Raw genomic sequence first — 26,600 nt, 5'->3', positions numbered from 1 at the left:
TGTTTGACTAATACTCTCAGGGTAACAGCTTTGGGACGGCGCAAAGATGAGCGTTTCTCGAAAACGTGACGCCATATCTAACCCTAACCCTAAGTAGACTTGCCCATCCCTCGTCTTTCACCACGGTCAAGTACCTTAACACATCAACCCTTCGACTCAACGAGTCGAAGATGGACCTCCATGCTGATTCCATAGCGTCGGTGGTTCTAGAAGAATTCAAAAAGCTCCCCGCGAAACGAAAACCGGCCGTCCGTGACAATGGCATCCGCGAATGGGTACCCCTGAGCAGTATCGTTGTTGAAGGTGCGTGATGGCTATAGAGCCTGCCCCGTGGATCTTTCATTTAGATTCTTACTCAAAATTTAGGCCCGAACGGCCTAAAATGTGTTGCGTTGGCGTGAGTCGATATCCACGGGCTGAAGCGCTTTCACCGTCACATATCTCACCCCCGTTCCCCTGGGCTGATCACATACCAACCCTCAATAGCACCGGCATGAAATGCCTCCCAGCCTCCAAACTCGCACAATCCAGGGGTATCGCCCTCCATGACTGGCACGCGGAAGTTCTAGTTATCCGAGCCTTCAACCGGCTCATACTCGACGAGTGCAGACGCCTAGCCCAGGACAGTTCCGCCACGTCTGAGTACCTCCGACGAAGAACTCCTGATGAGTTATCTCAAACCCCCGAAGACGGGCCGTGGCACCAGCAGCCTTTTACCTGGCGTGAGGAACTAATTTTACACATGTATTGTTCTGAAGCACCATGTACGCACACCACCCCTTACCTCCTATCACAGACTGTCAGACTATCATAAGTGATCGTTCTAACCTAACACCAGGCGGCGACGCCTCAATGGAACTCATCATGTCATCCCAAGACGACGCCACCCCCTGGGACATCCCCCCTCCCCCTCAACCCCCCTCACCATCACAATCACCATCACCACCACCCCAAACTCCCTCCCCCACCCCCCTCCTCGGCCGCGGCTACTTCTCCCAGTTAGGCATCGTCCGCCGCAAACCCTCCCGCGCCGACGCCCCCCCAACCCTCTCCAAATCATGCAGCGACAAACTCGCCCTGAAACAATGTACCTCCCTGCTCAACTCGTTAGTATCGCTGTTTGTCTCACCGGAGAATGTGTATTTGGCTACGTTGGTGCTGCCGGCGTCGCAGTTTTCGGAGGAGGGGTGTCGGAGGTGTTTTGGGGAGGGGGGACGGATGGCGGGGGTTGTTGTTGTTGAGGGGAGGGCCCGGGATTGGGAGGGGGGTGGTTATGGGTTTTGGCCGTTTAGGGTGGAGGTTGTGAGTGGGGGGGAGTTTGGGTTTTCGAGGAGGGGGATTGAGGAGGCTGCCGCCGCTGCTGCTGCTGCTGATGGTGATGAGGGGGGGAGCAAGGTGAAGATGGTGGCGAGTAATCTGGCTGTTGCGTGGACTGCGGGAGGGGAGGTTGAGGAGGGGTTGATTGGGGGTGTGTTGCAGGGCAGAAAGGCGTTTGACTTGAAGGGGGCAAGTCTGACATCACGTCGGAGGATGTGGGAGGCTGCGGTGGAAGTGGCTGAGATGATGGGAGATGAAGGCATATTGCGGGAGTTGCGAACGGAGAGGTATGATGGGGTGAAAGAATCGGCATCGTTGGAAGCAAGAAGGAGGGTAAAGGAGACTGTCAGGGGGGAAGCGTTGAAGGGTTGGATTCGGAACACTGGCGACGGCGAGTTTGGCTTGTGACTGCATATATCCGTACTGTATTCGGGTACGTATTGTGCTATGAGGACCATGGCACAGATGTTGGCCGCGATGCCCTTTACACATGATCACCCGCTCCTAGCAATTGGCGGGATGCTAGGAATCCACCTTAATTCCTTTCCTTCATGCTCCGGGCCCGAGACCGACGATGCAATGGATTCCAGAGACCCCGTTTTCTTCCTCCCGAATCAGACTCACACAACGGGTATTCCATCCCTTTTCAACGACACCAAACAGGCAGGGTGCAATAGGACCAGGGTGCGGTAAAGATTTATTTCTCGTTGTTTAAATCAAGGTCTTTACTCGACCTTGTTCTCGAAGGTCTCGCCGGCCACGAGCTCGGGGATCTCATCATCATCAGCCTCCTCGGGCTTCTCGTTCTTCTGCATGTTCTGGTAGCTCTCGGCGAGCTTGCGGAGCGACGCCAACGAGTCCGGGCCAAGCTGGTTAAGAATGCCGGGAACTAGTTCCGTAAGCTCCTTGTCTTCGCCGTTGCCGTAAATGGCAAAAGTGTTGGCCGGGACGGCAGCGTGCACTGTTGAATGGGAGAAAAAATTGTCAGCAATTCCCCCTCCATCTTTTCAATGTCCCGGAGTAGACTGTGACAAACCCTTGGGAGCAGCGAAGTGGATGACGTTGCCATCGCTCTTGAACATGTTAACCTCCTCAATGGCCTGGATAGGCTGGACATTCAGCTTCTTCAGCGACTGCTGGAGCTTCTTGTCATCGCCGGCAGAGCGCGCGGGCGCACGCTTCACCTTCCGGCGGGGAGTACCCTTGCCACTGTTTATTACACATCTTCGTCAGAATCTCGGTTTACTTTTGCGATGCGACGTGCGATAGGTATGTTCGGGTTTGAGGGAATTCGGCGATTTTGCGTGGTGTTTCAACGTACCCTGCCGGCGAGGTGGGTTAGTGGGATGATCGAGAGCGGGGAACCAAGAACATGAGGGGAGGGACGAAAAATTGAGAGAAACCAGCGACAACATACCGATACGCGCAGAAGCGCCCAGCTTCTTGAGCCTTTCCTGAACTTCCGCGTCCGCCATGTTGGGATATGTGATGGAGTGTTGGTGGGGTGTCGAGTGGCCGGGGAGAACTCGGTGAGTTCTCAGCTTGGGTCAATCAGTAAGCCTAGGGCAGCTCTCGGGGGCCAACGCAAAAACGCACAACCGAGACAAAAAGTGTTTGGCTCGTGGCGGGGCAAATGCAATTGTCGCGGGCGCAAAGGGGGAGATTCGAACGTACTCTGTTGATCCGGGATATTATCGGTCTCGGATCTACTCAGGAATATCGTGATAGGCCCCGCGATGCCTTAAAGCCGTGTCCGGTCGTCGGTGGTTGCAGAAATTGTGTGCGTCTCGGCCCTGGATATTTTTCGCTGCCGCAATAACTATTTGCCCCGCTTTCGCAGCCACTGACCGAGCCTCACCGACCCCTCACCTTGGATAGCTTCGGGTCGCAAGCTTGACTTTTAACTCCCAGGCAGCGGAGAACATATTCTTAAAAAAGGTGAACGGGTCATCATCAAAATATATTGCAATTGAGTAGGGGTCATTGAATTCCATTCCCACACCTCTTAGCGCCAACGCCGATGGATAAGAACTGCCCGCCTTCAGCCCGACACAATGCCTTCCATTGCTCGCCGCTCAAGTTTTCAGCCACCCCATAAAGGCCTTCCGGCCCTTGCTCTCAAACTGAATATGGTCTCAAAAGACCGCATCGTAAAATTTAGATCGTACACAACTCAACACCGCTCGCTCCTGCTTTGTAACGACAGTTGATTATGATTTGCGTCCAGAGGAGGCAGGCTCGACCGGAAGCCCGGCTTCTCTCCTGATGGCTTCCCGCTTGGCCTTGATTTCGTCGGCCAACTTTAACGAGGCAGCAATTGACGCTTGCTTCGCTTCCTCCTTTTCAGCCTCCGCCTGAACGGTCCATACTATACCCTCGTTAGCTCTGAGTTATCGGAGACACCTTGAACAGAACACTCAAATACGTACTTGGCTTGTCTGACTTGGAATACTTCTTGAGCCTGTTTACGAAGTCGTCGAACTCCTGCTCCCGTTGGGCTCGATTCTCCAGACTCCGTTTCTGAAGTTCCGGGTTGTATTTCTGGAAGAGCTCCTCTTCCGTGGGCTGTACGTATCGCACCAAAGCAGGACCCCCGTAGCAGATACCGCCGCCCCTGTGGCCTTGTTAGAGGTGTGTTTGTTTTTCATAACTCCAAATCCTTTCCGGCAACTCACACAGCAAGCATCTTGGCCCAGAGCCACCAATTGAAGGGCTTTTTCGCCATGGTGAGAATGGAATTGATTTTCCTCGTTGCTAGCGGTTGATGTTCTCTAGGATACAGATCAAAAGACTTCTCTTCTTCTCATCAAGTTTGCTCCTTGCATCGCCAATTACCGGGCTCTTGATTCGCCCATTCAAGTTCGGGCGCTCGATGAGGTCAATGGACTCAAAGCGGGCGGGTGCGGCAGAAATGGACCGTGAGGAACATGACCATTTCTATGACAGCCGCCAACAGTTGGCATCCCAAAGCCACAGCCCAGCAGGCCAAGAGACAGCCTGTCATCCCGTCTCGTCAGCCGCCAAAAACCTTCGCCGTGCGCTCCCTGACTCGAGCGGGCTTGGCGTTGCTTGGCAGCAACCTTGGATGGGTTCGGCGGGGGTTCTCCCGCATGACCTTGCCCCACGACCCCATGGCCTTCAACGGTGCGGTCTCAGGAACCTCATTCGCCCGAAGCCGGCCCCCGAATGTCTCCAGTTGACAGTTTCTTTTAGGAGACACACCAGTCGGCACCATGCCATTAAGGTCGGATTTCTTCGAGGCATCAGATTGGGCCCCTCCAGATTTCATCCTACCTGTCAGCTGTTGGCTCAGAATCCTCCAGCGCTCAACAACAGCTGTCTCCAGGTAATACCGGGTTTTCGACCGAGGAGGCCTCTCGAGTTGATATCGAAACGAGTGCCAGGGCCATCCATGCGGAAAGTACCGGGTCTCAGCGGCTGACAGGGGGCATTTGTTCCGACTTGGAGTTTTCACGTCTCGGTGACGTCGTCCAAGGGCCCTTGACAAAGGTAAGGTATGTTACGAAACCCGGAGTCCAAAATGTTGAGGTCTTATGCGACGATCCCGAAAATCCGACGACACCTGCATGGTTGCTCTTTGGCCCCTCCGCGTAACGCTGCACAGTGGTCCGGGCCGACCAAAAAGAGTTGCGGCCTGAAGGGGGCTGAAAAACAAAACTCCGATCGGGAGCATAGCGTATAGGAGCCAAACAGCGGTTACCGCCCGGTGCGGCAGCGTGGAACAGTCAGCCTTTCTCGCCGGTCCTCATGTATTGTACTGTACCACAAGGGTTGGCAGGGGCTGTTTGGGAGGCACCACAGCCAGGGACCTGTTGATCGTCACGACAGACCCAGCTTTTGGGAGAGGGGAACCCGCAGGTGGTGCAGCTGACCTTCCGAAATCCTGTGGTGGCTCCCCATTGCTGTGTTGCTGTCTTATATCGGTTCTAGGTTATAATGAAGCACGCACGGGGGACAAGCTGCATCGACCGCCTAACCTGGGTGGCACGCCCATCCGTTTCAGTTGCAACCAGGTTGGGGAGACGGGGGATCGCAAACAAATAAGCTGGTGTTCGCTGTGATGAAGGACGGAATGGCGGTTTTTGCTATTACAATCAACTACCATGTACAGATGGAAATTGCTGGGAGGGTCGGTCGAATTTTCGAGAAGGTCTGTTCGGGGAAAACCTCGTAACTTTGTGAATGCAAGAACCCCTTTGGGGTTAATAGACTGGAAAGTAACGTTATTCTGGCAGTGATTCCTCCTGCAGATTACGCAGGGTTGTATTGGGAACCCTTCCATGCGGCGTGTCACAACCCAACTACCCCTGGCCTGGGGCTGGCCCCGCGCTGCAAATCTGAGGGGTGCTCCCGCCCGGAAGGGTGTTCCTGTGCCTCCGAGCTGCGCCTGTGCCCGGGTGAACCTGAACCTGAAGCCCTTCTCGTCCTTTTCTCTCGTCCCGTCCATCCCCCGCAACACAAAGAAGCAGTTTGTTTTTTTACCTACTCTAGCAGCTTCAGGTTCCCTAGATCACGCCGACCAGTCCACTCCTTGCTGTTGGCGTCTTATTTTTTTATACATTTTTTTCTCTTCATTTGTTTAACTATTTCGCCTCTTGAACAGCGCTTCTTCAAGAACGGCATTGGCTGTGCGCCCCGGCCGGGCATTCACACTCCATTGCTTGCGAACGAACTGCGCTCAGCAGCTCCAGGTCGTGTGAGGCCGCCGACTAAGCAACCATCCCCGGTTCCCACGATTTCGAGCTCCGCGCCCTTATTAATTCCGCCGAAATTTCCCAAAACACGCAAACAAACCGACAAACAAACAATCAAACCGAAAAAAAGCCTGCGACTCGAAGATTCCCCGCTGTCAACCCAACTCAACCGCTCGAACTCGCCTTGTGGCCTGCCTGGGTTGCGATGCGCGCTTGATCTAAACTACTAGGCTTTGCCGACTACATCAACCAACGAGTTCAGCGGCTACCGACGACGAGAGGGACGGACGATTGTTGGTTGGTTGAGCGAGTGGTCAACACCGGTCGCGAGATTCGATTCGATTTGCCCGCGGCGAGTTGTATATTTGACACGACACCAATTTGGAACACACAAAACCCGAAACCGCTCCGCAATACGGACGAGATCTCTTCGGCGCGGAAGATAAAACGTAACACCACGCGCTGAGAATCACGAGGACATAATGGCCTACAACAGCCCATACGGCGGCGGGGGAGGACCCGGTGGTCCACAACGCCCCCCGCCGCAGCGACATTACCCCGGAGGACCACAACAGCAGCCACAGCAGCAGTACGACCAATACCAAGACGACGGGTATGGCAACGGCCACGGGTACGACGAATACGCGGGTGGGGGTGGAGGTGGAGGTGGGTACGATCAGGGTTATGATCAGGGGGGGTATGGCGGGCAGCAGTATGACGACGGCGGTTATGGCCAACAGGATTATTATGAGCCTGGGCCTGGGGGGCCGGGGCCGCATGGTAGAGGAGGTGGTGGTGGGGGACGGCCAATGCCTGGTGGTGGACGTGGGGGTCCAATGAGGCCTCCGCCTGGAAGGGGAGGTTATCCGCCTCGTGGTGGTGGTGGTGGTGGCAACTTTGGTCCTGGTCCTGGTCCTGGTGGTCGAGGGTATCCCCCACCTAGTCGTGGCGGACGTCCCGGCCCCGGAGGACATCCGGACCACGAACGGCAGATGGTGGCGCAGATGGAGGGTATGGATATATCAGGGGGGCAGCGCCCGGGACCGAGAGGACCGCCTCAGCAGCGCGTAGGGCCGATGCGACCTCCACAGAACGGCTACGGGGGACCTGGGCCGACGGGTCCGCCTCGTGGTCCGCCGCAGCCTTATCGTCCGGGGGCAGAGTATCCCGACCAGCGACGCGGACCTCCTGGACCTCCGGCCGGACAGGGCCCTGGGTACGGACCGCCGGAAGAGAACTTTGGACCGCCGAGTCGGAGCATGACCATGCCGAATAGGGATCAGATGGACTTTCAGCATCCGGGAGGTCCGGTCAGACGGGATAGTGCGCCGTATCATGGTCCGATCAACCCTCGCGGTGCGCCGCAGAGACCGAGCACGGCGCAGGGCATGCGACAGCCGCCGCCGAGGATCTTTCCCCCGGGTGGTAACGGTGGTGGGCCGCAGGGGGGGTATCGGGAGCCGCCGCAGAGGAACAATGGGCCTGATTCGGGGTACGGTCAGGAACGGCCGGCTTCTATTGACGAGTTTTATGATTATTATGATGGCGACGACGGGAATGGTGGATATCCTGGACAACAGAACGGACATCCTCCGTCGGGTGCGTCTGAGCTTCCCGATTTCGACTCCATGTCCTCGCAGCAACAGCAGCAGCAGCAGCAGCAGCAGCCGAGGAACTCGTTTGACCAGCACATGCAACCCGGCGGTCCTCAAGAACAGTCCCAGCGTGGCCCCGGCCGGTACCCCGAGGTCAGCCGCGCCAAGTCCCAACCTGACCTGCGCAACTCCCAGACCGCCGTCTTCGAAATGGCCGCCGATGTCCCACCATTGCCTACTGCGCACCAACAACCAGGCGGCCCGCACCCGTATCAGGGTCAACAACGCCCCTCGCCAGGCCCAGGCGGCTTACCCCCGGGACCGGCGCCGTACCGTCCAGGCATGCAGGTTTCGCCCCAACCCGGGCCGAGCCCGGACAATCTCCCCTCGCATCCGACGCCTGTACGTCCTGGGCACATGCCCGGCTCCATGGTCAACTTGACCGACCGCCCGCCCCCGGTTCGACACTACAGCGGCAGCACCAACACGTCTACACCCCCTATGGGTGGCGGCTACCCGCAACAGGGAGGTGGAGGTGGTGGTCCGACGCCGATGCAGCAGCAGCAACAACAACAACAACAGGTGGTTGCTACTGCGCCCGCGGCGGCTAAACCGGCCGAACCCCCTGTAACAGTCGAAGAGCTAGAGCACCTCCGCGCGGTGGTTAAGAACGACCCGTCCGACCAAGCATCAGCCCTCAAGCTCGCCAAACGCCTCGTCGCAGCCTCCGACGCCCTGGTCCCCAACCTCCCCGACCCCAAAGCCCGCGCCCGCTCCCGCGACCGCTACCTCGCCGACGCCCACAAAATCCTGCGCAAGCTCGAAAAAGCCAACAACCCCGACGCCATGTTCTTCCTCGCCGACAGCCTCGGCCGCGGCCTCTTCGGCAGCGAACCCGACCACGCCCACGCCTTCTCCCTCTACCAATCCGCCGCCAAACTCGGCCACGCCGCCGCCGCCTACCGCACCGCCGTCTGCTGCGAAATCGGCAACGACGAAGGCGGCGGCACCCGCAAGGACCCGCTCAAAGCCATCCAATGGTACAAACGCGCCGCCACCCTCGGCGATACCCCCGCCATGTACAAAGTCGGCATGATCCTCATCAAGGGCCTCCTCGGCCAGCCCCGCAACCCCCGCGAGGCCATCAGCTGGCTCAAACGCGCCGCCGAACGCGCCACCGCCGATAACCCCCACGCGCTCCACGAACTAGCCCTCTTATACGAAAGCGCCGAGCCCAACGACGTTATCCTCCGCGACGAAGCCTACGCCTGCCAGCTCTTCCAGCAAGCCGCCGAGCTCGGCTACAAATTCAGCCAGTTCCGTCTCGGGTGTGCACACGAATACGGCCTGTTGGGATGCCCGATCGACCCGAGGCTGTCCATCATGTGGTACAGTCGGGCCGCGATCCAGGAAGAGCACCAGAGCGAGCTGGCGCTGTCGGGCTGGTACCTGACGGGCAGCGAGGGGGTGTTGCAGCAGAGCGATACGGAGGCGTATTTGTGGGCGCGGAAGGCGGCGATGGCTGGGCTGAGTAAGGCGGAGTATGCGATGGGGTATTTTACGGAGGTGGGGATTGGCGTGCCGGCGAATTTGGAGGATGCTAAGAGGTGGTATTGGAGGGCTGCTGGTGAGTTTTCTCTCCCTCTTCCCCCCCTTTCCTTATTTACTATGGCATAAGTAGGCAAGCGTATTAGGAGGCGGTACTAACGAACCACGACAGCCCAGGACTTCCCCAAAGCGAGAGAGCGCCTCGAGGATCTCAAACGCTCCGGTAAAAGTGGCCCGCGCGCGAGAGAGAGGATATCCAGAAGCAAGATTGGCAAGCAGCAGGAGGGCGAGTGCTCTGTCATGTGAGCGTGGGCTCTACATATACTTTCTTCTCAAGATGGAGGCGCTGCCAATACTTCCTTTCTAAGGGGGTTTCGAAGAGGGGGAAGGGGATGGCTAGGTAATGAAGCTAGCTAGCTAGCTAGTTATTGAAGCTGGACAGGCAGGGCAGGCAGGGCAGGCAGGGCAGGCAGGGCAGGCAGGGCAGGCAGGGCAGAGTATAATGGAATGGATTTGTTTAAAGACCAAGACGAGTTTATGTACGTAAATAGGCGTGGAAAGGGTAATGATGACACTAGAATGGGAACGGGATGATGAAATTACGGGCGGACGGGCGGGTTACGTACCATACTACACACACAAACGCTTGCACCTATACACTTGCACATATACACTTGCACGCACATATGTACATGAAGGATGAATGGATGGGACATGGGGTGGGATTTGTGGGGGGATAGTGGGGAGGAATGAATGAATGTCAGAATCTCCGTTGTAGATATGTCCTTGATACATGTAGTTATTTGTCTAGTTGATATTTGGAAATGGTAATGTGAACACAGCCCTCTGTCAATCTGTATAGGTTCGTTGAAACAAGGCCGTTATCAAGGTAGTTGATACTGGAGGGATAGTCAAGGGGTAGTTACTGGGGAGATACTGCCGTAGCACCGGGGCAAGGGTGATGATACATGATTATGCTTCTCCTTGGTGTATCAATACGTAGACGAATAAATCGATGTAAACGTGAAATCTGTCTGACCAAGTTTGTTGGGCATGCCAATGGGGGTGATTTGGCGGCTCGGTGGTATGGAGAGAGGTTACAGGTTTACCATGGGGAGAAAAGAAAATGATCTAATATACTATCGTGGGTGTGTTGTGATATGGTATTATCACATATGATCCCGTCAACTCCAAGCCACTTACATCCCGGATGTCTTGTCATGATGGCAGCACTCAAGACCATAACTTGACCATCCCACTTAATAGACAATAAGTGACAAGTCTGATGCTGGCTCTGTCAATATCGCCGTGAATATATCTTTTAGTTACGAATTATTTCCCTACCTAAATTCATCAATCTTCAAGGCCATCAAATATTTTGGTTAAATATCTCCCTCCAAATACATGGTGCCGTGTCAAAAACCATCGTAGTCCACAACGGGTTAGTTGTCTCTTAAATGTCTTCATTACTCCACAGCCGGTGGTGATACACGATACGGCACACATTGACTAACACACAGCAAGAGGTACACATCAATATTACACAGTCAACAATACACACCCACAACCAGCCCCATTACAAGTAACTCAAACATGTCAGGACAATCATAAGTCAGTGACCCAACCATACGTATATTTTTACCGCTATGATCATGATCACGAATCACTACTCGAGAAGGCTATCATCCTCACCCCGTCCACCCCAACCGTCAACCTCCAGTCTCGAGTCTCAATAGTCATACATATACGCTACACCTGCGTCTCCCTTTGCCTTTGCCTGTCCCAATCATCCTCTCCCCCGTTATCATCAATCATCAATCATGACGGTCATCATCCCCCAAACCAACCAACCAACTATCCATCCATCCATCCATCCATCAACCAACCAACCATCAACCAAGCGATTAGTCAATCTCTGCGCTGCCCTCAATCCATCAAGCCCAAAGAAGCCAACCACACCCACCAAACCAACCAACCCCACCAAATCAACCAACCCATCCAACCAGTCCAACCCATCAAACAACCCAAGCCCATCAAACCGCGTATATACGAGAACCGTATGATACCAATCCCTCAAACTCTCCATCAACTCAGGAACTCGTGCACCCTATACCATTTTCCTCCCCTTCGACCACGCCGACGATCCCCCTCCTCCCTTCCTGACAGGAAATCCACCCCGATTCTGCTGCTGCTGATGTGGTTGCTTAGCCCCCGACGGCGGCCGTGCAGTTCCATCCCCCATAACAGGCGGCAGCACCACGGGCTGAGGCGCCCTCTTCAGAGCCTGTTGCTGCTTACGCAGAGACTGGCGCTGTTGGGTGTATTGCTGCTGAGGAGGGGGTTGGAACCAGTACTGAAAGGAGCGGACCAAAACGAGACAGAAGAGAACCACAAAGACGGCGACGAGAAAGTGGTGCGCCCATGCCTCGGGGACGAAGCGGCGATGAGGACGGTTCTCGTTTTGTGGGTTGGGCCCGCGGGTGTCTGGTCCGGGTCCAGCGTTTCCCTTCTTCTTTTTACCACCTCGTTTCTTGTTCTTTTTCGTTTTCTTTTTGGATTTTTTTGTCGGGTTTTGTTGATTTTTTGTCGTGGTCTCGCCGTCGTTCTCCTCGTCGATACCACTTTCTTCTTGGCTCTCCTCCACACCATTCTCAGAGCCAGCCTGACTCTCAGACTTACCCGCCTGACTTTCCCCTCCATTGTGATCACTCCCACCTGCTGCATCTTCTTCATCGCCGCCCATTCCATGCTTTGCCGAAGGCTCGGCAGACTCCTACTCCTGCTGCGCCCTGTCTTGGGTGTCGGTAAAGAAGATATCGCGTACGTGCATCCTAGCGCCGCCGCGCCTACGCTGGCGTGGAATGCGGAGTGAGCCACCCCCCTCGGTGCGGTAGTTATTGGCACTGGCACCGCTGCCGACACTGCCGCTGCCCTCGTTTGGGTTGGGAACGGCCGGTGCTGAAATACCGATCCTGTTTCTAATCCTGTTCGGTCTGTTGGCAGGTTGATCACTCTCGTTGGTCGGCTTCTTATCATGGGTGGAAGAGGACTCGTTCCTGCGGACGCTGGCGTTGAGGTTTTGGTTCTTAGTCTGGACCGTTGTTAGAAGCTTTCCTTTTTGTTTCCCTGGCATTGTGTACTTACCGTTCCACTGCCCTTTGAGGCTTTCTCTGCGCCACCCGTCCACTTCTTGCCGGCATTCGAGTTGGCCGCCTGTTTTTTACCGGCACTCGAGTTATTGGCACTGGCCGCCTCTTTCTTAGACGCAGCCCTCTGCTTCTTCTTGCTTTTCGGGCCACCATCAGTCTTGTTCACTGCGCCCTTAATCACTGCCTCCTCGTTGCCGGCAACCTTGTCGTCTGCGCCCTTCTTGTCCCCTTCCACGGACACAGCAGACACCTTCCTCTCTTCCGGCGCCGGTTCAGCACGAGAGCTATCCTCACCACGGCCTTGAGAAGCACTCCTCTCCCCACCCTTGTGCTCAGTCGTATGAGGGGGTTCCTACCCCTCTTCATGACGCTGGATAGAGTCGTGGGATGAGGTGGCAATTGGCGAGCCGGTAACCGGGGCGAGGCTGCTTCTGCTGCCCATGTGGGGTGTGGCACAGTAGAGGTCGTCGTCGTTGTTCCGCGCTCCAACGGCTGTTGCGGTGGTGTTCTCGGCGTCTCCAGTGGGAGTGGTCGGCCGGGGGACACCCTCGCTGGCAGTCGTAATGTCGGCAGCCCTAATGTCGGCAGCCCTAATGTCGGCAGTCCTATTTTTGGAAGTCCCGTTGTTAACAACCTCGTTGCCGGCAGTCCCGTTGTCAGCAATCCTATTGTTGGCAGTCTCGCTGACAGTCTGGTCGTCGACAACGCTGCTACCAGTCCTACGAGCAGTGACCTGAGCCGGTGCAATTGTCTGAGCACCACTGCCGCCTTCATTTCTAGTGGTCGTTGCAGGGCCAGTAAGGCTGGATGGCCCCGACTGGTCCTGAGTAGTCTGCCCCTGGGGAGGACGAGCTGTACCCTTGCCTTTGTTCTTACGCTTGGGCTGAGCCGGTCCCGGTCCGCCGGCGGTGTCCGAGACAAATACGGGCGTCGTAGTCCCACTCTCGAGCCTCAGGGGAAGTGGGGTGGGAGCGCGAGATGGGTTGCAGGAGTTGTTGCCAGAATTTTGACGCGAGTTGTTCTGCGTTTTGAGACCCGACTTGTTTTTATTCCACCTGTTGCCGTTCTTCTTCTTAGAATTCGGCCTGGACATACCAGGGTTACTGCCATCGGGGGTACTGTTCCCGCCCGGGGGAGTGGAGGAAGGCCGCCGAGTGGCCGGGGGCCGAAGGTGCGGAGGGACTGGGTTGGAAGGCCCCTGGGCCTGAGCCTGGCTCGAAGGAGAAGGTTCCGCCCCAGAAGGTGGCGCATTCGACGATGGGCTTGGAGAGGCTCCATGCCTAGTACCCTGAGATGCGGCCCGTAAGGCTTGCGATCCGCTGCGAACGTAGTCCGAGTCGTCCATCCAGGGCAGCGCCTGGTTGCGGCCCGAGGCCGGACGGCGGACGATCACAGTGCTGTTGAAGTCCGGCTCTAGACGGATGTCTCCGACGCCACGGTGGCTAGCCTGGACGTTATCCGCCTCAAACGTCTGTCGTGTGAATGCCCCTTCGGTGGGATAATTCTCGGCGACGTTGGTCAGCGCCGGGCTGGGGTGGCTCGGCTGCCGATGGCCGTTATGAGGTGCGTTAGATCCACGGGGTGGAGACTGATAATGGAATCCAGTCTGAGACGGATACGGCTGAAACCCGCCCCGAGTCTGGGGGTTCTGCTGTGGGTAGTACTCGCCGTTCGCAGGAGGAATGAACCCGTTGTGCGGCTGATAGTATCCAGGCTGGGGCTCGTAGTAGCCGTTTTGGGGGTGTTGGGGGTACTGGCCGTTCTGGTGATACTGTCCACCCTGATGATACTGTCCGCCCTGAAGATACTGTCCGCCTTGAGAATACTGCCCACCAGGGGAAAACTGTCCGCCCTGGGGAAACTGTCCGCCCTGGGGAAACTGTCCGCCCTGGGGATATTGTCCACCCTGAGGATATTGTCCACCCTGAGGATATTGTCCACCCTGAAAATACTGTCCATTGTGAGGATACGGTCCATTTTGGTACTGAGAACCGTTGTGGTAGTGATGCGGTCCCTGCCACGGACGTGGATGCCCAAAGGGCTGACCATGACCAGATGAGTGGCCCCTAGGCCTGCGGATATCTGCCAAGTTCGGAATAGGATTGTTGTGAGACGGCATAAACTCCGGCACTGCAGGTCCCTGAGCAGTCTGAGTCGCAGGCTGAGTCGCGGGCTGCGTCGTGGCTCGAGGTGTGGGCTGGGCAGGCAAAGGCTCAGGACGCACCATGTCACCAAACCGAATGTTTCGCACCGGGTTGTCGGCCTGGAACGCACTGTTCTGCAGCACAACATCGTCCTTGGGACCCACTTCCACGGGCGGCATGTCGCCAAACGTGATAGTGCGCCGGACCGGATTGCCCCGGGCGACGTTGTCACGCGCGGGCAGAATGACCCAGTCATCCCCGTCGTCCTTGTTGGCCTCGGCCTCATCCTTGAACCCAAAGGTTGGTAGGGTCGGAAGGCGGACCCGGATACTGCCGGTCTTAGAAGCAGCGTCGCTGGTGCCGGACGCATCGCCCGCGGCGGGGTCGGCTTCGGCATCGTCGAAAGCCACGTCCTCGCTAGCTGGCTTGGTCTGCATCGAGGCGTCGCCGTTGTCGAGGGGTTGCGATTCGTGCGAGGCAGAAACAGTTGAGGGAACTGGATTCACCGAGGAGGCTGACTCAACGGGACCAGAGCCAACATGCTGTCCAGATTCGGTAAAAGCTTGTTGCGGTTCGCTCTGATGTTGCACGCCGGTGTCTACACCCGGGACCGGTCCATTATGTTCGGGGGACATCCGGAAGTTGTCCAGCAGCGCATCCTCCTGCTGTTTGTGCTGGTTGGAATTATGCTGCTGGGGAGTCTGCAACACTTGCTGGCCCTGCTGAGGAAACTGCTGTTGAGAGCCCTGGTGCTGGGGCACATGGGCCTGCTGCTGTGTTCCGAGGCTAGGAGGCACGCGAGGCAGGTGCAATGCAGAGTTTTTATGAGTTCCCCAAGCCCCCTGATGCATAACCGAGGGCGTGACCTGCTGACCAAACTGGGCAGGCGCAAGCGGGTTCAAAGAAGATCGCTGCTGCTGCCACTGGTTCTGCGACTGCTGCTGGAATCCCGGGGTGCCGGGACCAGAGACCGGACGTTGGGGCGTGTTTTGCGCCCCATAATAGCCATTCTGGCCTTGGTTCTGAGGATTGTAGCCGTTGGAGCCAGCAGGCGAGAAGCCACTGCGGTTCTGCGGGTACACAGGGGTTCCGCGGCCGGAGTTATTGTTCTGATTACCATGGTACCCCGATGCGGCCCACGAACGCGAGGTCGCGGGGCCATGTCCAGCGGAACCGGAATTGCCATACTGAGGAACAATTTGCGAGGGCGGCGTCTTCACCGTCGTCGAGGGCCGATGGGCCGAGCCTTGCTGCTGCGGCTGATATCGCGGTGCGGACGACCGAGAGCTCTGGGGCTGGTACTGAAATCCAACCCGCTTGTTCGGCGTGGTAAAACCAGGAGTCCCAGTTTCAGTGGTGGATGAAGCGTTCCTGTTCCCGGTTCCGTTTCCGCTTGCATTTCCGTGCTTAGCAGTAGGGTTGCCATTATTTCCCGAGTCATTCGTCCCCCAGCTCGTTTGACGCGACACCGCGTTGCGGAAGAACGGCGAAAAATGCGGATACGTGATCTTGACCCGGCCGAGCGTGGGGTGAGTGTGGTTCCTCTCTATGGAACCCTGGACAGCGAGATGGGCGCTCTGCTCAGCAGCGAAACGAACAAGAACGTAATGCGCCTGGTGGCTCCTAGCCTTTTTGGGGTCGGTGGCTTCCACATACCCCCACTGGCTGACATACGCCGTCAGTTCCCGTAGTGTGGCAGCCCGATCCCCGTTCTTAACGTGAATCGGAGCTACGTAGACCGTCCGCGCATCCGCCCGGCACGCCGAGCAGGGGCAGCGCCTGTACGCCTCAAACGGTGCCTTATATGGAACGTACGGGTTCAGGCAGTTTGAACCGCGATCTCGACGCCGCGGCACCCCATACACTCCATTCTCGTTGGTGCCGTTGGCATTGGGGTTACCATTAGCACCATTGATACCATTGTTGCCATTGTTGCCATTGGCAGTGTTAGCACCGTTGACGCCATCGGTGCCCTCAACGCCATTAGAACCGCTGACGCCATTCGAACCATTGACGTCGTCAATAGCGTTGCCCGTGCTGGGCTCAGGGACCACGGGCTGCACTGGACCACCCTCAGTCGACGTGCCGGTCACCTCCTCCGGCTGCTGATTATCCACAGGAGCAGAACCGTCAGTTCCCTCGCCATCACCCTCCCGCGGCCGGACCGGGCCGGTCGATTTGGCCGAAATAATGCCCTGCAGGCGGGCGGGCAAGCGAGACGGCCCGTGGCTCTCGACACCCACTCCGCGGGCCGCCGAGTGGCTGTGGTCATAGTCGGCCGGGAGCGGGCCGGATTTCGAGTACCTATGGATTGTGCGCGTGGAGGGCGCGCTCTGCGAGGTGGTGGTTTCGCTCTGGCCGTTGGTCGCTTGCTTTCCGGGAGTGAAGACAGGAGCATCGGCACGCATCACCGAAAGGGTTGGCTTGCGCATGGCCGGGGCCGAGGTCGAGGCCGGAGTGGTCCCATTGACGATAATAATGGCCGGATTCCGGACGTATACACACGACGATACAGAGGTGGTCGTGCTGTGCTGGTTGATGGAAGGGTGGGAGTCTGAACCAGAACGGCGGCGGCGATGGCCATGAACCTCGTCCACATCCGGCTTGTTGTCAAGGACGATAGCCGTGTCTAGAAAAAAGAGAAAAAAACAATGTTAGATATCCAATCGACTCAGGCGCAGAGGCAACAGCGAGATAAAAGTAGAAGGCGGGGATCATGAGAATCACCTGAACTTACCATCGAGCGAATGAACAGGCATATGCTTCCGGGCGTCGTTCAAATGGCTCATAGCCCTGACGTGGGCCCGGGCATTCCTCGCGGCCTCAGACGTGCGATTCCCCTGATCGTACCAATACCTGAGGGCGCCCCGCACAACAACAAACTCCTCGGCGGTACAGTGCCCCAGCTTGTCCAGGCTCTTCCAGCTCAGGACAGACAAAACATCGGACACGCCATCCCACATGCTGAGGCGCATGCGGTTCTCCTCATGCGTGCACCAGCGGTACACCCAGTCGTCAATCTCGTGGACCTTGTCCTCGGAAACATACTCATAAGACTCAGCTCCACCGTTCTGATCACAGATCAGGTGAAGAACACGCCATAAGTTCCAGGCGCCGAATTCCCACAAATCGACTACGTCGAAATAACGGTACATGTCCTCCCATCTGGTGGGGCGGACAACCGAGTCCAAGAGTGAGCCGTCACGGCCACGGAGTCTCTCAACTATCTCTTGGATTTCGGCATTGGTGAACCTGCGCATGGGGCGACGCGGGATGTCGTTGCGAGGGAAGGTCCGAGCCTCGGGGCCGGGTGAGAGGATGCAGGCCGCGTCCTTGGGCGGCTTCATGTAGAAGCTCATGGTCGGCATGGGCATCCGGACTTTGTCAACGTCCAGGCCCCAGCTCCAGCCAACTTGGGAAAGCCAGGGGGTGGGCGCCTCGCGGATGGCAGGACCAGCCATCTGATGTGAATATCTTGTTAGTCGGTGGACTCGAATTGTTAATGACGAGGGTAGTCGGGTTGGAATACTCACGATGAAGATAGTCGAGGGTAGATTGTACGGTGAAAAGACAAGAAAACACCAGGCGATGATGCTGGTCAACACGAATGTGTTATTGAGATAGCCTTGCCCAAAAGAACAAAACTCTTCTGCTAACCAGGCAGAATACAAGCACTAGGCGGTAGTATCCTGTCAAGAGAGCGAAAGACGAATTGAAGTCCTTCCGGTGACTATGCTTGGTAGTATGGGGGTGTTATCGGTTCAAGGTTTGTTAAGTTCGGTCGGGGAGATCAAGAGGTAATGACTTGATCTCTGGAGAAAGAGAAGACAGGTCAAAAAAAATCTCCAAGGGGCAGTCAGCAAAGAACACTTTTCTAAGCCGGGATCTCAGACAAACCAGCAAGCCGGTAGACCGAAAACACAAAAAAGAGTCCAAAGTCAACGACCAAAATGGAGGGTGATTTTCGTAGTAAGTAGGTTGCGGATTGTTGTGGTGAAGAACCGAAAGTAGAGGCGGTGCAACGGAAAAGGTAGGGGAGGGGAAGAACTATAAATTCATCGATCGAGGAAGAACCTTACGGGGAAGAGCGCGTTGGGTTTCCGGAACCGCGCGAGAAGCCCGTCGCGAACCTTCCGCGAAACCTTACACTTCCTCAGGCACCCACGAAGTTCAATGCCCGAATGCGGCAGCACAATAGCAAGGCGAATGGAATGAAGCCCGTTCAGGAACTTACTCCCATGTACAGCCCTATTGTTCGCCTGTTCGTGGGCCACCACTCGGGACCAAATAGTGAATGCTCGATGCGGAATCAATGAAACACTTACACACTGTGGGCTCACAACGTTTCCGCTCAATAATCAGAGTCAACCAGCAGGGCTCTCGGCGGGAAATCAAGTGATTAGGGTCCGTTTCTTCAAAGCGAAGCGCTTGCTGCCAATGGATGCGGGGAGAAAGGAAAGGATTGTCCCCAAACTTAAGGGTCAACAAATAAATGACATTAAACAAACAAGAGGCATATCGGCACAGACGAAATCCACATGTACAATTGTACGGGAAGAAGTATGCGCTATGCATGACATCTGCACAGCGGGCTTATTTCTGCAGCTGGTTGAGCATCTTGAGAATCTCCGATTCATTCTCCCCGGCTCCCACCTTGCCATTGTTCCAATCGACAACCTGCAGCCGTTAGTCAATAACCCTCCTTTCCCCTGCTTGCCAGTGAAAAAGAGATAAAATTGAAATCATAAAGACATGAAAGAAGAATGATAGACGTTTAATCAGAAGAACAAAACATACCACAGGCCTCTGCAGGTTCTCCACATTCTCTGCATACTTCCTCAGTGCCTCCTGCTCGTCCGTAGCCCCCTTGACCAACGTGCTAATCCGGTCCCCACCAACATACCCGAGGATCGTGCGCAGCTGGTCTGCAGTAGGCGGCGTCTCGGTGACCTCAAGCTGGAACTCAGGCCGGCTGGTGGCCTCCTTGGTCTGCGCGGAATGGTCGCTCGCCTGATCAGCGGTTGAGGTCTCGGATGCCACGGCCGATGCTTGCCGGAGCGCAGCCGCTAGGCGGACTGAGGCCGGCGAGCTAGCCTTGTGGAAGAGGGTGATCATGTCGAGGGTTTTGTGCTGGAGTTTACGTGTTAGCTTTCCTGCTGGACTTGTTCGAGACTCCATCCGTTCGTGCAAACGGTCCGAAAGTATTCGTCATTAAAAGAATCGGAAGTTTTCTTACAAATCTAAACATGCTGGGCAACTTCTCGCGAGATTGATGACCAGCTTTGGTGTAATATCGGGTACCTCGAGAGGGCGAGTGTCATGCACGGCGCACGAATGTCTTTTGGAGTTTTGCCTGCATATGAATGGCGATGAGGTGAGGTTGAAGTTGCCGGGCTGTTTCCGGCTTAGCGGCTTGGCCAAGGCGCTGGTTGAGAGAGCTTGGGCCATGCGGCTCCACATCCCCTCTCGGCTTGCCGAAACAGCCCACCTTGCCGAGACAGCCCACTTCGTGCAGCCCTGCAGCGGGAATCCCTGTGATTTCAGGCACTGGCGGTTTCTTCGCCTCAACAACCAAAAAGTTTGCATTTAGAAGCCCAGAATCATGGAAGAGATACGACACGGGAGGTCGCCAATAGTCACTCAAGATTTTCTCAGATTTACCGACGGTGTAATTAGTGTTGGATGACTTGATTTGAATCCAAACCGGCGGCGACACCCAACGGAGACAACGGATGTCCGTTTAAATTCAACTCGGCCCCGAACATCTGCAGACAACGTCCTACACTTTCACATGTGCAGTGGAAAGACTGTTCGAGATTTTAAACACTGACGTCAGGAACGACATTCGGCGTATTATGAGGCCACTTTGGAAACGGAATTGCCCGCGTCATTGCCCAAAGCAACTTGCGGATGGCGGAGGACCTATCAGAGTTGACTCGGGCGGAGACCTTTAGAATCTTTCTGGCTGGCTCTCGTCTCCATTTTGGAGGAGTCGTGCCTAGTACTACTGTTTGTAGTGTACTGTAGGCCCGCAAGGCCCGATAGCCACGACGTTGAAGTAGTGTAAACAACGTTCCTCTTCGGTCAAGTTCGCCTCCATTCTCCACCGCGGTCCCTGACGTGGGGCGGGATGACGTATAGATAACGAGAGTACATAAAGCACAATCGAGACGTCGGCGAACACTGTTTCTCGGACTTCAAAACATCTCAAATCAACCGAATTGAACTTAAATTTGCTGTCAATTCTCTACCGTTACTGTAAATATCACGTCAACCATGCAGTCCAACGTTGGGAACCATCAGGTGTACGAGGCCGGTGACCAGCGCAATTACAGCGCTGCTGAGACCGGGTCCGGGACCCGCTACCACGAGGGACAACCCAACTCGCACCTTCAGAACGACCCAAGTATGTCACGTCTTTCCCAGGATTTCTGAGCCAATTGAGAGACAAACAACTAACAAAACTTAGAGGATCAGAGGTCTCTATCCAACCGGGCAGCGGCAGAGGTCCAGGACGATGAGCAAGACGAATCCCGCGAGACAACCCTGCACAAGCAAGACCCAACTTTACCGGTATGTTCATACCCTTGCTAAAAACAACAACAAAAAACATCAGGTTCAGCTGACATTCTCTTCGTATCCGTAGGCTAAGATGCACGGTAATGAGCCATCCAAAGGTGCCAAGATCGATGCCGAGCTACAGGCTGAAGAAGAAGAGATCATGAAGAAGAAGGGGCAAAACTTGCCCGGGAAGAAGATGTAATGGGGTGATTTGACGGGTATATAGAGGCACGATACTGAAAATGAACACGACGGATTAATATCTCTCCTATAATTCTTCTTCAGTCTGCCCTTTCCCACGAGCGACGTATTGCTCCAACCAATCGCTTACCGCCCAGCCAAAGGACACTGCAGGAGTAAAACGGCCCCCAACTCGATTGACCATCAAGGTTCACAGCAATACGCGCGGCCGGGGCAAACAGGAGTAGGAACCGACGTATTGAATTGAAGGCACCTTCCCGATTCATAAAACGGTCAGGAAACTCTTCCATTAAGGGCCTGGGTCTTTCGCATCCCGTTTCTAATTTAAATCCGGTGTTGTCCCAGTCCAATTCCCGCCCGCCAACTATCTCCCAAGTAAATCAAGACCCGCCGGTGTATTTAGCGACGTGGACGGCCCGGATCAAACCAGTTCGTCATTGTTGTTGTCACCATCACTCGGAAATTAAGCGGTCACCAGGTACTAAATATTACAATGATGTTGCCCACCGCTCTGTCCCTTCATGAGGAAATATCGAATGCACACTACGATCCAAACGCAATTACATCACCAATTACGCATTCTATCGCGCCGTCGTTTGACGAAGAATTCACCATGTCGCCCAACCGCATAACCGTCCACACTTCGACCCTTTTTGAGCCCATTCGCAAGGCCTTCTTGGACAATGTATCTATCGAGGTTGATACCAAGGCCGGCGCCATTGTCGGCCTACTCTTTCGCGATTCCCCGGACATCCCCTTACCTCTCGGTGATGGGGAGATCGACCTGCGCGGCAAGGTTGTGCTGCCGGGGTTTGTCGACTCCCACACCCATATCTTCCTCCATTCCGACAGGTAAGACTTGATTCATTATGGCCGATTTCTAGCCGTTCTAGCCCTGCTAACCGTACACTCTAGCGACCGCTACCACTCCCTCCAGATGCGCGATGAATCCCCCGTCGAACGCATCGTGCGCGCCACCAACCACGCCCGCGCTGCGCTCATGGCCGGCTTCACCACATACCGTGACCTAGGCACCGAAGCTTTGGGTGCCGCCGACGCCAATTTCCGTGACTGCATCAACCGCGGCTTGACCGCGGGCCCCCGCATGTTTGTGGCCACGGAGGCCCTTGCCTCCAACGGCGGGTACGAGATCCGGACCGAGAACCGTCTCGCCCTCGGCTCGACGCTAGGCCTGTCATTGCCTCGTGCGGCGGACTTGGTGGATGGCCCCTTTGCTGCGAGGGCTGGCGTAAGGAGGCGGATTGGAGAGGGCGCAGATGTGATTAAGTTTTATGGGGATTATCGGAAGCGGATCATGAGGTTCCCTCCGGATGTCCCGGGACCTGGGGGTACCATCCAGTTTCCGCCCGACCGGAGGGAACGGAACCCAGCCATTCCACTCTTTTCGCAGGAGGAAATGGATGCGATTGTCGCGGAGGCTAAACTAACTGATGTGCCCGTTGCTGCGCATGCGGTCGAGACGAGGACAGCCTTGATGGCTGCCCGTGCCGGGGTGACCACCATAGAACACATATTTGTGGACACAGAAGGGTCTCGAGAGGAGATGGTGGAGGAAATGCGGAAGCAAAAGACTATCTGGGTGCCGACGTTAGCGACGGCGGAGGAGGGTTTTGACGAGAAGAAGTTTTCGCAGTGCAAGGCTGCGGTTAAGCAGGCATTCGACAGGGGCGTCAAACTGGCTGCGGGCGGGGACACAGGCGTGTTCAACCACGGACTAAACTCCCGCGAGATGGAGATCTATATGGAAATGGGCATCCCTGTCGAAGACGCGCTCGTGGCCGGCACCTACGCCGGGTGGCTCGCCTGTGGTGGTGACTCTTCTGGGTTCCGGTTTGGCTGGTGGGACCAGGGCAACCGCGCCGACATTGTTGCCCTGGATGATGATCCGCGCCGCGATCCCAAGGCTCTGCGCAAGGTCAGCTTTGTGATGAAGGACGGCCGTGTATGGAAGAGGGATGGGCAGCCTGTGGATATGATTCCTGCCACCTCGTGGCCCGAACCAACCACGGTGGCCGAAAAGGACGTGGACTCTCCCAAAGAGCTGAGTGAAGAACAGAAGAGACGGACAAAGGCGGCGGTTGCGTTCGTGGGGATGAACCCGTCGGTGTTGAGTATGAGGGGCAGCTCGGGTAACCCAACTCCAGCTGCGTCGGACGGGGGATGGGAAACGGAGTCGTTGGATGTGAAAGTTAGGTAGTCGGCTATAGGAACGAGGTGGTCTGATTACCGTCTCCTACCCAAGGTATATAATTGGATCGTAGTCATTTGGAAACCGAGTCCCAGACGTTAACCCCAATGAGATGATGAATATAAAAACACTATCCTCGCCCAACGGGCCGTTCGTTATATCGACTTCCTCACGCTCCCGCCTCTCTTCCGTAGCGTCTCCCCAAATATAAAGCTAAAAATTACCATAAAAGTAAGGCCAACATAATCTAGGACCGGCTTCGCGAGGCTGTGCCCTTACTTAACTCAAGTAGTGTGTGCCGCGTATGTGTGACGTATCATTCCCAGGCTGAGGCAAGAACGAATGACCACGTAGGGTCTGGCGGAAGAAACTTACAATTCTGGGTTGAGTACCCTCTTGTATTTCTTTCTCACTGCTTGCCAAAGTTCTACTGCCAGTTGATATCTCGCTCGATGACGTTGCGTGCGCTAAAGCAAACTGGAGGATGCTAGGGGGGACATGATACCTGAGTATTGAAGACAAGTTCATACCTAGCTAGTACTCCGGGAGCCTTCCATGTTTTGGCCGTTTTAGTGTCCTGTCGTTGAAATGTTTCCTGTACCCAACACTGGACTCACCGGTAACCTTGGCCTCGGTGCCTTCGGCCTAGACGAGTACGGTGAAGGGGATATGGTATCTCATAGATCATGTCACCAGGCTGAAAGCCGGACCACCAACATCACGAGCTGGATTAGGGCCATGGGTTTGCCACAATGTCGATTCGTTAATCACATATATACTTGAGGTACGTATGTTCGTAGTTTAGGGTTGGATATGTGCGATTCTGCACTTATGTTAGGTAATCCCGCCGGCTGTCTTAATACAGGGCTACTCTTTTTCTGAACCCCTTTTTGCTCCTTCGTCAAGTCTCTGGCCGTTCTGGTGCATTCTTGAGTTAACACGGGTGGAAAGTCAAACGTAAGGCCCCTTAGCAGTCTCTACTAATTACCTCGACCTTCATCATACAAGTGAGGCACTCTCCTTGAAAGCTCTCCTAAAAGTTCTTCTCTCATTTTTAGAATGCCCCTCTCCCCCACCCCCCCTCCAGTAAACGCACATCTTGCGACTGTTGCGAGGAATGGTTTCCGTATTCACCCTGAGACGCCTTTCTCCCTTCACTACTTCTCTTCTCATGTAAATCGTGCAGGCTCGCGGAAAACGCGCCAAGTTCTCCAAACTCAAATCCTCTCCCCAACTTCCTCAAATTCTCCCCGAAAAAGCCCCTCTGCCATCACCCCTGCTTACCCCTCCCTTTCTCACCAATTTCGTTATCAGTATTTCCGATATTACCCCCCCTCACATGTCTCACCTCCTCACCGGAGATATCACCACAAACCAATCCACCCCCTCTTTTTCCCCCTTCAAAGGGGGTGTGACACTGAGACACGCATGACATCCACCCACCTACCTGCAACACATTCGCTTTTTGTCCGGCTCGGGCACCGACATACAACACACACACCACAAACGAAGATGCCGCATGCCGCAGCCACATCTCAAGCCCTTCGGCCCGATCTGCTGGCCCGTTTGTCTCGCCTGGTATTGGCCCCGGCCGTTTGTAATGTATTGCTCTCCTCGTTCGGGCCATCCTCAGGGTAGACGGTAGCCGAAACACTCACCACCTGATCGCGGTGAAACAAGCCATCACAGACCTACTGTCCATCACGCTTTGCTATCATGACTTGCACAGCACGACATCCACGCACGTATAACTTAAACCTCAATTTGATAACACCACGAAAACTCTTATGTTAACGACCGAATTCGGTCGCCCCATAGTTATGCTGCGTTAGCCCGTAGACATCCTTCTCCTTCTCGAGACGCACCCTCCACTATCGCGACACCATCTATCTCCCTTGCAAACGCCACCACCACCACCGCCGCCAATTGGGCCACGATACGAGAGCGATAGCTTCCTGAGGACGAAGCGAGAAACAGGAGAGGGGTGATAAGATGTGAAATCATGGAATGCTTAGTGTAGTGTCGCCAGATAACCATCAAAATCCCGATCTTGATCTTTTGATCTACACGTGTAGCTAGGGAGACCAATCTGTTGGCTGGGTCGGCGATCGAACGGATAGTTTAATTTTAGCCCAGCTGGGTTGGGTTTTGATGCGTTAACTAGCTCCCGAGCTTGAGAGCTTGTTCTCATTCAATTTATTTCCTGCGATCCAGGACGATGTGACCTGTACTTTGCAAAAAAAGGAATTTTCCCCCTTCTCGCTTGATGCACGAGACGGGATGAACCCGGCAGTCTGCACTATACTATGTAAGTCAGTCCCGCTCGGTACTCCGGTTGTTTCTTTTCTCCCTCGCCTAGCTCAGCTCCCGCGGTCGACTGCAACGTCGATATGCAGTTGGAGGGCGATTCGTGGTTTCTTATTCGACCAAAACACGTCCCTACCCGTTCTTTCAGCCCCGATCTTGATCTCGATCTCCCCAGTCCGGCCGACCATCGGGTCCCGCGAGCTTTTTTGCTCGCCAAGCAAAGCCGAACTCCGTTTGTGCGCTGGGCCGTCGGTTCGGAACCGCTGGACAGCCGACCACCTACCGGGCTTATCATGAGTAAATCTGCAAACGACCCAGCACCAGTCCTAGTGCGTTTTCTTTTTGGGTATTCTGCAGCCCGTTTGTAATCCGTACCTGCATCATCAGCGCGGAACGCGGAGGCTACTGCAGGAGAAACACAGACCAGGAGGGGTGAGGAGGGGAAGATGATCTTGCGCAGGTCGCGCGGTCTTTCGGCATCGACAGGAACAGGCTTAGCTTTGGTCTCTCCCTCCGACGGCCCCGGAGTCTTGGAGTCTTGGGCGACCGACCGGGGTCGCCAGCACGGTCACTTGACCGTTAACTAGTGAGTTATCGTGATTGTTTCGCTTCGGCTTTCCTGGAGCGGTTGGCGGGCCAAAGAAAGAGAGGCCCACTGTGCAAACGCACTTCACCGTAAAAAGATCCCCCTCCACAAAAAGAGGAAAAGCAAGAAACCCAGAAATATAGATTTGCTTCAGCGATCTCGGCAATCGTCTGCGCGCGCGCAAGGCCCTGTCTGGCTGAGCAATCCACAGAGAGAGAGATCTCACTGTCACAGGCCAGGGTTCGTTCCCCCACGGCTTGCTCGGCCC

General features: G+C 55.6%; 8 protein-coding genes across 8 annotated transcripts; 4 read left to right on the top strand and 4 right to left on the bottom strand.

Annotated features, from left to right (window-relative positions):
* Nucleotides 1-170: 170 nt before the first annotated feature.
* C8A04DRAFT_15134 (adenosine deaminase/editase) lies at nt 171-1,725 on the top strand (the record flags this gene model as incomplete). The annotated part of the gene is made up of 4 exons (XM_062778374.1): nt 171-303; nt 367-397; nt 487-764; nt 839-1,725. 4 exons carry the CDS (start codon nt 171-173, stop codon nt 1,723-1,725), a joined length of 1,329 nt encoding a protein of 442 aa, XP_062633596.1.
* A 317-nt stretch (nt 1,726-2,042) lies between these two features.
* C8A04DRAFT_40090 (nascent polypeptide-associated complex subunit beta) lies at nt 2,043-4,042 on the bottom strand (the record flags this gene model as incomplete). The annotated part of the gene is made up of 5 exons (XM_062784820.1): nt 2,043-2,278; nt 2,354-2,526; nt 3,619-3,685; nt 3,747-3,931; nt 3,993-4,042. The coding sequence occupies 5 exons, from the start codon at nt 4,040-4,042 to the stop codon at nt 2,043-2,045; spliced, it is 711 nt and encodes a 236-aa protein (XP_062633595.1).
* Nucleotides 4,043-6,514: 2,472 nt separating this feature from the next.
* On the top strand, nt 6,515-9,481 carry C8A04DRAFT_32266 (uncharacterized protein; the record flags this gene model as incomplete). Its single annotated transcript, XM_062782033.1, has 2 exons — nt 6,515-9,254; nt 9,348-9,481. The coding sequence occupies 2 exons, from the start codon at nt 6,515-6,517 to the stop codon at nt 9,479-9,481; spliced, it is 2,874 nt and encodes a 957-aa protein (XP_062633594.1).
* A 1,801-nt stretch (nt 9,482-11,282) lies between these two features.
* Nucleotides 11,283-11,918, bottom strand: C8A04DRAFT_32265 (uncharacterized protein; the record flags this gene model as incomplete). Its single annotated transcript, XM_062782032.1, has 1 exon — nt 11,283-11,918. The coding sequence occupies one exon, from the start codon at nt 11,916-11,918 to the stop codon at nt 11,283-11,285; it is 636 nt and encodes a 211-aa protein (XP_062633593.1).
* Nucleotides 11,919-17,191: 5,273 nt separating this feature from the next.
* On the bottom strand, nt 17,192-17,842 carry C8A04DRAFT_15133 (uncharacterized protein; the record flags this gene model as incomplete). Its single annotated transcript, XM_062778373.1, has 1 exon — nt 17,192-17,842. The coding sequence occupies one exon, from the start codon at nt 17,840-17,842 to the stop codon at nt 17,192-17,194; it is 651 nt and encodes a 216-aa protein (XP_062633592.1).
* Nucleotides 17,843-19,061: 1,219 nt separating this feature from the next.
* Nucleotides 19,062-19,716, bottom strand: C8A04DRAFT_32263 (thioredoxin-like protein; the record flags this gene model as incomplete). The annotated part of the gene is made up of 3 exons (XM_062782031.1): nt 19,062-19,145; nt 19,266-19,598; nt 19,705-19,716. 3 exons carry the CDS (start codon nt 19,714-19,716, stop codon nt 19,062-19,064), a joined length of 429 nt encoding a protein of 142 aa, XP_062633591.1.
* A 1,028-nt stretch (nt 19,717-20,744) lies between these two features.
* On the top strand, nt 20,745-21,231 carry C8A04DRAFT_32262 (uncharacterized protein; the record flags this gene model as incomplete). The annotated part of the gene is made up of 3 exons (XM_062782030.1): nt 20,745-20,874; nt 20,938-21,041; nt 21,115-21,231. 3 exons carry the CDS (start codon nt 20,745-20,747, stop codon nt 21,229-21,231), a joined length of 351 nt encoding a protein of 116 aa, XP_062633590.1.
* A 612-nt stretch (nt 21,232-21,843) lies between these two features.
* On the top strand, nt 21,844-23,448 carry C8A04DRAFT_40086 (uncharacterized protein; the record flags this gene model as incomplete). Its single annotated transcript, XM_062784819.1, has 2 exons — nt 21,844-22,082; nt 22,146-23,448. 2 exons carry the CDS (start codon nt 21,844-21,846, stop codon nt 23,446-23,448), a joined length of 1,542 nt encoding a protein of 513 aa, XP_062633589.1.
* Nucleotides 23,449-26,600: the final 3,152 nt, after the last annotated feature.

The sequence above is a fragment of the Dichotomopilus funicola genome, assembly GCF_033296635.1.
Source record: "Dichotomopilus funicola strain CBS 141.50 unplaced genomic scaffold C8A04scaffold_84, whole genome shotgun sequence".
Classification (NCBI taxonomy): domain Eukaryota; kingdom Fungi; phylum Ascomycota; class Sordariomycetes; order Sordariales; family Chaetomiaceae; genus Dichotomopilus; species Dichotomopilus funicola.
This window is presented reverse-complemented; position numbering and strand designations above follow the sequence as displayed.